This window comes from Gobio gobio, assembly GCF_949357685.1.
Source record: "Gobio gobio genome assembly, chromosome: 4".
In the NCBI taxonomy this organism is placed as follows: domain Eukaryota; kingdom Metazoa; phylum Chordata; class Actinopteri; order Cypriniformes; family Gobionidae; genus Gobio; species Gobio gobio.
The window spans coordinates 57,027,088-57,039,364 of NC_137100.1; the positions used below are offsets into that span (position 1 = coordinate 57,027,088).

At 36.2% G+C, this 12,277-nt stretch overlaps 1 protein-coding gene across 2 annotated transcripts in view; it reads right to left on the reverse strand.

Annotated features, from left to right (window-relative positions):
* sec14l8 (SEC14-like lipid binding 8) overlaps nt 1-12,277 on the reverse strand; it is a 36,552-nt gene that overhangs the window by 6,442 nt on the left and 17,833 nt on the right. For both annotated transcript variants that reach the window (XM_079815160.1, XM_079815161.1), the window contains exons 6-10: nt 12,108-12,203; nt 11,941-12,001; nt 10,989-11,072; nt 8,410-8,516; nt 1,485-1,624 (exon numbers count right to left, since the gene is read on the reverse strand). In XM_079815160.1, the coding sequence (XP_079671286.1) occupies nt 1,485-1,624; nt 8,410-8,516; nt 10,989-11,072; nt 11,941-12,001; nt 12,108-12,203 (488 nt within the window). The remainder of the gene's footprint in view (nt 1-1,484; nt 1,625-8,409; nt 8,517-10,988; nt 11,073-11,940; nt 12,002-12,107; nt 12,204-12,277) is intronic.

Below are 12,277 nucleotides of genomic sequence, written 5' to 3' on the forward strand. Positions count from 1 at the left end.
AGGGTATTCCGCCATCTTAAGTGAGATTCCAATCCAAAGGGAGCAAACATGTTCAGTTCGAAGGGTACTGCGAACGGCGCAGGGAAGAAGGGAACATCGATACATCACTTCACAGGAAGTGGAGAGTGAAAATCACCCAACTGTCTTTGCACGTCGCATGCATCACCTGTCTGAACTAATGATGGTGCAGAGCTGTTGGTTGGAAGAGTTTTTAAACAGCTCTGCGATTAAGGAGTTTACATATGCATTTGAATATTCATAGTTATTATACAAACTAGAGTATTTATGAATGGTTATGGCAATAACTGTTACATTCGTATATTATATTTTATGAATATGTAAATGTGGCGAACAGCGAGGCCGAGGGACCGTGAGGGCGGGACGAGGCGGCGCTCATCAGGGAGGATGAGCGCCAGCTGCGCGCCGCAGCGATCTCGGCCCTCGCGGAGGAGTGAGGGACTATAAAGGAGGAGCGACGACAGTGAGGGACGAGAGAGGACCAGGCCTGGATTTTATGTTGTATTTTATTTATGTTTTGTTATGTGTTGCTGCAGTCGACCGTGAGGGGCTGCAGCTTATTATTTTAATTTTGTGTTTATTTGTATGTAGCCATTTTAGTTTGTGTTTGTTTAATTAAAAGTTATTTTGAATGTCCGCCGGTTCCCGCCTCCTTCTTCCCGTACAAACAACGTTTACTACAGTAAACAAATTAAAAGTGTTGAGAAGCACCTGAGGGCTGTCATGTTATATATTTTACTTTCTTTACCTCAGGAATGTTTACTGTGCAGCTGCACTTGGGAAAGAAAGCGCACGAGATGAGACCGCTACAAAAACCATTAAGAATAGCCAAGTTAACCAAATCAAAGTATTTTCATATTGAATGACAGGTGCAGCTTCAAATCTGTTCATAGTCAATACAGGTTATAAGTAAACTAATAAAACTAATGGACAATGTTTTGATTATATGTTTTAGATAGCCTATACTGTGTGTTTTGTAAATTTATTATATGGTTTTCAATTTGAAAGTAAAGTAAATTACAATATTAATTTATGTTAGGCTATATCATAATCTGCACCCGTCGTAGCCTTTCTTTGATGACATTGCAGGGCGTTCCAAATGAGCGATTATTGTCAGCGAAGTCCACTTCAGCTGATATACTGTGCTCAGGGAGTAGGGAGCAGTGAACAGTGCGTAGGGACCCTGTCGAATGGAATGCACCCATGGTTTACAGCAGAGGTCCTGCAGAGTTTAGCTCCAACCCCCATTAAAACACACCTGAACCAGCTAATCAGTGTCTAACTAGGGCCTTGAAAGACACTGATTAGCTGGTTCAGGTGAGTTTTTGGGGGGTTGGAGCTAAACTCTGCAGGACAGTGGCCCTCCAGGACCGAGTTTGGAGACCCCTGGTTTACAGAATCTTTAATGTCATGATCTGGTTCATGGCAAACTCCATATCGAGTATCAGAAAGTGTTTTTTGCTCACCTTAGTGCACAGTTTGGTGCAAGTAGCTCATATTCCGCCTGATGAGATGAGCCACGGCCAATAGTCACACACTGATCATAGTCCACTTTAATGGAGTCTCGAACATAGTAGGTCCTGGGAATCTCTGATCCGAACGTAATCTGAAAAAAAAACAGAAACATTTGCTTAACATATGCTTGATTCAGATGAGTTGGTAATAATTAATCAGAATTGAAAATGGAAAAACAAAGGAGGATGAAACTTACAGAAGCATCATGAGTGCAAAAGATAAAAGCCTCATATTTAAATGTTAGTAAAGTATTTTATGAACGATAAGGAAACAAAGAAAAAATACACAGGAAAGCAGCCCAAATCAAAGTGGATTTTAATAAGGAACACAAATTGCCTTTACATTCACTGTTTAAGACTCATTATCCTACATATAGGTTGCGTAGTCTACTCTGAAGCTTCAGGAGAACATTTTTGCAAGATTACACCCTGCACATGTGTTCATGTTTAACTATTTTATTTTCAAAAGCTCAAATCTCAGTAAAATACAGACACAAGAGTCTAGGTTGTCAATGAATACAATAAGACAAACAGCTTAACATCAGCATCAGACACTTCATAAAAAGTTAAGGTCACGTCGTCTGGAGTCGCAGACCCAAAAATAGGTTGAGAAAAGGTTTGTCACTCCAAATGAATCACTACTATTTTGATATACAAAAAAGTTCATTTAGACACTCGCAATCATTACAATAGTATTAGATCACTCAACATATAAATTAAATCCCAATTCACATTCTATCCATCTTATAGTATGCAAGATTAGTGCATCCCAAATAATGTTACTATACCAAAGGTGCATGGATCGTATATGATTTCTATAAAACTGTAATAATAATAATAAATGTTTCTTGAGCAGCAAATCAGCATATTAGAATGACTGAAGGATCATGTGACTATGCCGAAAATTCAGCTTTGACATCACAGTATTAAATTACATTTTAAAGTATATTAGAAAAAAGAAAAGTTATTTAAAATTGTAATAATAGTTGTATATTTTTGATCAAATAAATGTAGCCTTGGTGAGCATAAGACAATTTTATCACTATTTCCTAATACTGGCATACAATCTTTTTACATACTCAAAAGTACACAGTTGTAATGTGAATGTGGGATTTAGAAAGTATGGGAATTGGGATTCAGCCACAATTTTATTACTCATCCCATAAAACATCCTTGTGTGAAGACATTCCAATGGAAGCCTGTTTTGTGACTTGCTTAAGTTTCAACATGTCATGACCCCATCTGTGCTCATTAGTACAAACAAATATTTTTTACTTGTATCGCCCTTTAGTGATTTTCCCACGAAGGAAGTGCTCTGGTTTTCTTTATGGTTGATTACAGGTTTAAAATCCAGGGATATTGCCATCCACATGTCACACCAGTGGGGAAAAAAGCACTCTAACTATCTTCAAGATAAAACAAACAAACAGCTACTATCTTCAGCTCTCTAGCATTAAATACAGAAAACAAACAATTTGACTTGTGCGATATCACAGTCCAACAAAGACTATTTTGTAACTAAATATCAGTCCACTTTGAGTTTTCACAAAGTCTTCTGAGGTCTTTTTAGCACTTCCAATCTTGAAGGAGGCAGCAGCTTTACCTGTGTAAATCTATACACAGAGACAAAATGTCTCAGTTCAGAACTTTGCATGCGATTCTGCATTAAAATATGCAGGATGAAATCTAAAGTAGAAATCAAACTACTTTATGGAATATTGCAATGTTTTATAATAAGTTATTTATCCACGCACATCATTATTATTTTGTTTAATTAATAAACAAAAATAACTTCCCTTCCTCTTGCAGCAACATCTCTTCTCTTCACTGATGACGTGTTTACTGGCACGAGGACAGGACCACAACCATCCAATCAATTCCTGGTGGACAAAATAACGTCCCGCCCTACATTTTTTCTTGCTCGAAAAGGTGTGTCACTCAGATGTACGTCACAATAGGAACATCCTGACTTTAATTCCTACGCACAGAGACAAAAATTCAACCCTCTGGTGGTCCACTCATTTTAGACCAAAAAATTGTACATTTGTACCCCCGGTTTCACAGACAAGGCTTAAAGGGGCACTTCATCGCTGGGAATATGAATGTGTATTTAAATTGGGTCATTTATGTAGTAGATCTGTGAAATTATTTTAGAAGTTGGTGCCTGCTAGACAGAGAAAAGCCAGAAAATTTATTTTTGGCTCATATGGATGAAAGACAACTCCCAGAATGCACTTGCTTCGCTGCCCTACTAGGCCACTCCCAAGCCACGCCTACCGGTTATCACTTGCCCACCGCGGCACCACCCCACCGTCGTTTTGATTTTTATAGTAATAAAATAATTTAGTTCAGTTAGAGAACAGACATTAAAATGAAAAACTAAACATGTTCAATACAGCATTAGCCGAACGAGCGTCTCAGCACATCAGCAGGAGGAGTCAGATTTCATTCATCACGAGATCGAGGAGCTGAATGACAAGATGATCGTGGAAGATTTGGTTTCAAAGCTAAATGTAAAAGCGCCTATTTAAGTGAGTTTGTCATTGTACCGTTTTGTTGTTGTGTTTTTCATTAAGAATAATAGGCTAATGAACCCACAATTCAAGCAACCCGACCCCGAATTGCCGCTAATTCTAACCCGAAACTAAAATGAGCACGGCCGCCCAGCATTCATTCACGGCGGCACAGTCATTCACTGTGTCCAGTCTGACACGTTTTCAGTTCATGCCTATGGAAGCTTAACTTTCATAGGAATTCATTGAGAACACTCGCTTTGCTCCGCACCGCTCCGTTATGAATGCCAGAGCGGCCGTGCGCATTTACATTCTATGAGTGAGATCCCACCACTGTGGGCGGGTTGAAAACATGCGGAACAGCTCCTACTACTGGCTGTAGTCTTTAGCCTCTGGCCAAAAAAGCCTCCGATGACGCAAAATGACGATATTTGCGTCATCTGAGGCTTTTTTCCAGACATAAAATACATAAATCTCTTGTCTCTGGGGGACATGGGGGGGGGAAGCATGATCATTCGAATATACTACCAGGTTTCTGCTGATACAAAGCTTAATGCTAATCGCTGAAGTAACCCTCCTTTAAGATAGTCCCAGACTAAAAGGCATGTTTGAGCTGTTTAAACTAAAAGCAACTTGTGCTGACACACCTTAAAATATGTCACTGCCATTTTGTCTCAAGATGCACGGCAGTCATTTTTTTTCTTAAGCAGGTTGATAAAAGCTACTTAAATGCCCTAATTGAACTAAGGCCTAATCCTGGTTTAATCTAAGCCCTGTCTGTGAAACCAGGCCATAATGTTTACATTTTTTGATTATATTATATATAAATATATAAATATACATTATATATAAATTTATATATATATAATTATATATAAATATCTTGCACAGACTGATCGTTTTGCTTCATAAGACCTCAATGAATCGCCAGGAGCCACTGTTATTAATTTTATTTTGCCTGTATGTTTTTTTGACTTGCATTATGAATCGCCAAGGACTGTGGTTTCAGCTTAAAATCTTCTTTACTGTTCTACTGAAGAAAAAAAGACACCTTAGATGGCCTGATATTCTTTATATTTGATATAGATATATAAATGCTGCATAATTTAGATATGAATATTATCTACAGTAAAAAAAATATTTTTCTAAATTGTAAATAAAAGATTACCGGAGTACGTTTTGTTAGAAAATGCTATTTCAGGGTTTTTTTCAGAGTGAAAACTTTCTACACCAATTTTTTTTCAGTGTAGTACAATGAAATCTCTTCAAAATACAAGATATTAAAGAATAAATATTCCTGAAACAAAACATATAACCCTACATTAATTTCAATAAAATGATTTAATACAATTATGATTAACATCTTCCTGTCACCCCTAAGTGAGGAATAACCCCAGAGGGTTAAATATGCGTTATGTTCGTTTGACAGGGTGCTGCTGTCATAACAGCCATTAGCTCTTCACATTTAGGATTTAATCACAAACAGAATCATAACCACAATGCTAAGACAGATTGAAGGGGAAGATTAGTCTTGTCATGTGTTCCAAAGCTTCAACCTTGCCAACTGATCACCAGAGTAATCAGCCTATGCAATAAGAGAAGCAATCCAACAGACTCTCATCCAGATTACACCACTGAGCATATCATAATGAAGTTTAAATGTTGTGCAAGAGGAAAATTAAAGATAATGTGATATAGATAAACAACCATTCCAACCCTCTGTTGCTTTGAGACATTGACACTACTGGACTCTAAGAATGCATCTATAAGGAGGTTGTCAGAGGCAACAAGCTGTATTATGTGGGTATACTGGTATTAGGATAAGCAGGAATCTCTTATAGGTTTGAACTAAATAGGTGAATATGCAAATATAAAACGTTAAACTGAGTGACAGAACTTTTTGTAGGGAAAGACCAGGTGGACTGCAAAATGTATGCCATTGTCTCATAACAATAAACTGAAAAGGAAGTTATCTCAAGACAAATGCTGATGCCTGAATACAGCACTATTGGCGGTTATACTAGCAAAAAATACAATCAAAAATATACTCCAAAACAATAAGGGCTACCATAAAAAGTTCAAATTATGAAGCATCTTTCTATGGCGCTGGATTGTCAGGAAGCAAACAGTATGCAAACTAGGGGTATAACGGTTCAAATTACTCACTTATGGTTTCAGGGTCACCGTTACTGTACGGTTCGGTATGTGCTATGTTCAGGGGAAAAAAGGACTACTGTCAAATAAAAATAAATAAAATAAGAACAAAAATTTGAACTACAAGCAACAGCACAAATAAATACAATAGAGCAAAGATACAAATAAAATAAACCGTGATTTTCAGGTTATTTATGTATCTAACAGTAGTTTTCAGGTACAGAAATTGTAATCAGATGTAAAATAACTGCATATAATCTTCACTGTACAAATGAAATAAAGATAAATCATTATTAAAGTTACAAAAGCTATTCAGTCAAGAGCAGTGAGTGATTTCCTTGTATTTTGTTGTTTGATAAACAGACAGCAGGAGTATTAGGCTGCTGTCACTTTAAGACATAATACACAGATCCAAAATATTGATACACATGCGTTGTCTTTCTCAACCATTTACGTTCACTTGAGACATAACCAACTATGTTTGCTAGGTTACTTGGGCATGTTGACAGTTTTTGAGTAAAATTGTCTGTTCAAGCACAAGACTTGAAAGACAACTCAATATTTGCGCACTGTGAAGATGAAGATGAACATGAAATATTCTCACACCGCACACGAAAGTTCTCGTTCACGTTGTCTTGCGCTTGAATGTCTTGCTCCCTGGTGATGACGGTGTAAATGACTGGTCATCTTAGAGCATACAGCATTTGCATTGAACAAAGTCTACAAAGAGTGACTGTTTTGTCCACGTTTTTTGGATCAATGATGTAACATATTGGAAAGCCAAAATGCGTATCCAAACTGTCTGTCTGCATTGTTATTTTTAACAAACCATATTATAGACACGTCGTCAGATTTAAGATGAACCACGGTGCAAGTGTGTGGAGAATTTTTTTCCAGGGAACCATTACACACCCAATACAAACAGTCCAAAATGAACTCTTGACGATGGCAGATGAGAAGGCTATGAAGGCTTTTTTTTTTTTTTTGGTAATTGGCATTATTAAGCTATTTTCGCGAAAATATATTTGCACAGGGTTCGTACAGATACTGTAAAATAATTCCAGGACTTTCAAGGACTTTTCAAGCACTACTTTTTTGGTTTTCAAGGACTACAATCCTCTTATCTTATACAATCTCACTTCTCAAACAATATTTATTATCTTTCAAATAAAAAATAAAAAAAGCTAAATAAAAGAAATAAACAAATAAAACAAAATGGTAAAGTATAAATAAATACGAATAAAGTGTAGCACATGCAATGACTGTGGTAACCATTCAAAGGATACTATGACAAAGATATTGCTTTCCTTATTCAAACTGATTTATGAATATATGTCAGGAAGAAATCTGGGAAGAATGAAAGCTATCTCAGCTGTATCATATACTTGGATATTTACATGAGCAACATCACTCTCATAGCCATGCAAAATGGCTCTATATCAGATGGGCTGCAGCATTAATTTTGCGTGAAAAGATTGTTTTATCAATAAAATTAAACACTAATTGCACATATATCGTCTTTCAATAATTCAAGCACTTTTCAAGTACTTTTTTTATAAATATGGCTGTTTTCAAGAGTTTTCCAGGACCTACATTTCAAAAAGTCAAGTATTTCAAACACTTTAAGCACCTTGTATGAATCCTGTTTGCAGTAGATAATGATGTCTCTCTTAGCATCAGCTCTCTGTGATGCCAACTGTCATAAAACTGTGATCTTGCTCTTGTTCCTCATATTTACATTTTGGTGGTTTAACAGAAAGGCTATCTTAAAAAAATAATCTTAACCAAATATATTCTCTGAAACCTCTTAATATTTATTTGAGATGTTTAAGTGCAGTTCAGTGATTTTGCTGTACAAAACAGCAAGATATAAGCGCAGTAAACAATCAAAAATGTAATAATTTTTAAAAAATTCAAGAATCCTTCAGTACTTCATTTGTGACTTCAGCGTAAAGTATCAGATAGAGGACACTCTACGGCACTCGAGAAATTCCGCTTTGTGCGGTTAGGCCTCAAGGTTTGTCGAATGGAAATGTTGACTGATTCTTATGTGGGTTTCGCAACTTCCCCAATATCTTAAGTGTCCTTGCATTTAAAAAGAGAACTGAAAGAAATAATCTGGAACAGTTGCAGCTAAACATTACCTCGTTGGCAAGTCAATGTCACTTGACCAACATTAGAATGACGCGTGTCGAGTGTCTCTTACTCACCATGGTCCTACATTTGGGGTCACCATCAGGGTCGGTGAGTTTTCCCCCATAGTACGCTGGGAGCTCCTCAGGGTCGATGTATTTCTGTAACACCTCCTTCCAATTTGCTGAGGAGACAGACACAGAAGCTTAGTCACAGCAAACTTGATGAGAAAATTAATTGTGTAAACATCTGGATGACAGCTGTGGATACTAAAGCCATAGTCACGGCGAAGTTTGCTTAGGGGTAAAAATAAGTTCAAATATACGTGACAGCAGTATACTGTTAACAAACATCTAGGGCCGCCCGCACTGCTGAGAGCGCCGTTTAAATGAATAGTTCACCCAAAAATGTTTATTTGCAGTTTATTTACTCACCCTCAAGCCATCCAAGATGAAGGTTTTTTTCTTCAGTAGAACAGTAAAAAAGATTTTTATCTGAAACCGTGGTCCTTGGTCATTCATATAATGCAAGTCAATGGCTACCATCACTTTGAGAGCCAAAACATATACAGACAAAAAAAATTAATACCTGCCCCTCCTGGCGATACATTGAGGTCTTATGAAGTCTGTGTAAGAAACTGAACATAATTTACAGCATTATTACCTGTAGTTTCTTGCACAGACTGATCGTTTTGCTTCATAAGACCTCAATGAATCGCCAGGAGCCACTGTTATTCATTTTATTTTGCCTGTATGTTTTTTTGACTTGCATTATGAATCGCCAAGGACTATGGTTTCAGCTTAAAATCTTCTTTACTGTTCTACTGAAGAAAAAAAGACACCTTAGATGGCCTGAGGGTGAGTAAATGAACAGCAAATTAGCATTTTTGGGTGAACTAACCCTTTAAATGAATGTGTAAATATGTACTGCATGCTTTCCTCTCAATAACAAAATAAACACACAACAAAAATGAGAGCGGTGAGAAAGCAGCAGTTAAGAAAGCATCTGGTCATAGCGATGTGGATATGTTTGCACCAGTTCTGCAATTTGGCACTCCAGTCAAGTCATGACATGTTTAATTTAGGGCTGGGCAAATTAACGCGTTAACGCGGGCGATTCATTTTTTCAGCTTAACGCATTAAAAATATTTAACAGAAATACTGCAGCGTCCGTTTTTATATCCATTTTTGCCTAGCGTTACATGATCACGCTCCTATTCATGTAAATGCTTTCAAGCGCGACAAGACACAAGAGAACGCGCTGTATGTCAATGTCCTGTCTGTGTGGCAGCGTCTCATGTCAGCTAATCGAGGGACACTCTGACACACACACACACACACACACACACTCGACGCACAGACAGAATCGCGTCAGTCTCCTGCTCACATCGAGTTCTCTTTTGCTCTTGAACAAACAATACCAACAACACATTTTACTATTCTCACATTAGGAGTCTTAAATTAGTCAAATAACGTCTTAATTGAACTTAAAGAGCTGTGAGGAAATGAGATGCGCGGGACAGCGAGTGAGATCCGCCCCATGTTTGCCAGCGGCCGTTCTTAAAGTGACAGGAGCACTGATGATGCCTGTCATTAATGTTCATTAAAAATCAACGGGAAGAGAGAAAATTGTAGCTTTAATGATGATTAATCTATATTTCATTTATTATTTATGCAGTTAAGAAAGGTGTTTGATAACTATTACATTTCTGTATATGTCTAACAGGGAAGGCCACAGGTAAAAATAACATTTATTATAATGGGTTTATGTAAAGATTGTTTTAAGTTCACTTAAATTAAAAGTTGTTTTTTTAAAGCCTAATAAATGTTGAAATTGGGAGCTTTCAGTTATACTGTAATGTAACGTCATTAATGTTTCATAGAGACATTAGTATCAGTGATACTGGCCTTCATTCATAAAAAGATGCCATTACAACACATATTTAAAATATACTGTCTTTAAATTGTTTCTACATTAATTTGGAGAGTAACTGAAATTATTACAATATCCAAATATTTAAAATTTGCGATTAATTACAGAAAAAAATGTGATTAATTAGTTCATTTTTTTAATCGATTCCCAGCACTAGTTTAATTATATAGCACTTTATACAATAGATTTCTTTAAAGTAGCAGATTTACGGTATTAAACATGAAAAAAAACATGTTAGAATTAGAACTTCAGTTAGAATTACAACTTCAGTTTCTACTATTAAGCGGCTTTGACCTCTGAGGAATGAACAGGAGAAATGAACCGGAGAAGATTCCCATGTCAAGGAAGACGGACCCATGTAATTGCCATGAACCAATGGTAGTTCGAAAGTGTTTACGATCCAAAACAAACTTTCCAGACACTTTCCGGAAAGTTCCCTTTGGCAAGCTGTTTCGAACTCGCCTGATTTTTTTCCGAAATGATGTCACACCAGTGTGTATATATCGGGCCTTAGCAAGAAGTACCTTTTTTCAGCCTAATGTCTAATGTCTAATCCCTCAGCCAAAGGTTTTTGTGAAACTTTCCACCTAATTACATTTAGTATCCCTCTGATACAAAAACTGCCAGGAACAGATGGGACTTTCTATGAGCAAGTGTTATGAATACAATAGCAACAGATGACTGCTATAAAAAAACATTAGTGTAGTAAGACGTGTTGGCTTACACCCCAGTACGATGACCTTACGGCGAGTGTCCTCACTCAAAAAATGTTTCACCAGATTGTAAGCCACAGGAAACAGTTTGGGTGCTGCAACAGAAACAGTCCAGAGAATCAGATTCACAATGGCACGATATGTATTGCTTACTTGGGGCCCTATGAAATTAATTCCATTTTCTTTTTTCCCAAATTTAATCTTTTCTGTTCTAATGTTTCTGGAATCCATTTTAAGGGTTTAATTAAATTTGAATCAGCAAAAAGATTGTCTAATCAATTGAATACATTCAAATATAATTACTGATTTATAATGTACTATGAACTAATAATAATACATTATGTGCTGTCTGTTTAAATGGTAACACTTTATACAATATGGTTTCATTTGTTAACATTATTTAACATGAACTAACAATGAACAATACTTCTACAGCATTTATTAATTTTAGGTCATCTAAATCTCAGCATTTACTAATACATTTTTTGGATCAAAGGTTGAACATTTTTAACCAACATTATCAAACGTTAATAAATGCTGTAGAAATATATTTATCATTGGTAGTTAATAAATTAGACCTTATTGTAGAATGTTACCGTTTACATATTTCTGGATTCTGTGTTTTATGATTTAACACAAGTTTAAGATCAAAAACTGTGGTTATCAAATAAATGCATAAAACTTTAACTCAATTAAATTGTTTTATTTAACAAAATGAAATCTGAACAATCCCTGAACAAAGTGCTAAACAATTTAACTGTTTAAATTAAAACATGAAAGAACAATTGCGTGCTATTTTATTAAGTGTGTACTTTTGATTCATTCATCCACATTTTGTCAAATTCTATGACATTCTGTGTTTTTTGCATCACGCAAATCATAGGGCCCTACTAAATAACTTGTGCCACTTTAATGTAATATGCTCTATATGCCAATCTGATGAGTTATGAAAGTACTACTGACCTTTAATGACCAATAACCTCTTGAGTCCCTCTGGATAGTTATCTTCAAACATAGTGAGAATCTATTAAAGATAAAATAAACATGAGACTATTGCAGTCTAATGTACCTGAAAGAGCCAAGCAACATATAATAATCAAGAAACAAATAAAATAAAATAAAAAACACACCTCTCCATAAGTCTCTATTGCAGGCTTATATAAGTGCTTCATTCCCAGACCTTCACAGTCATAGACCATAGTAATGGACTCAACGTTCCTGCCCAACTGGGAGAAAAGAACAAGAAACCGACATACATAAACTACAACATATAAAACCATGATATGAGTGATTATAACCT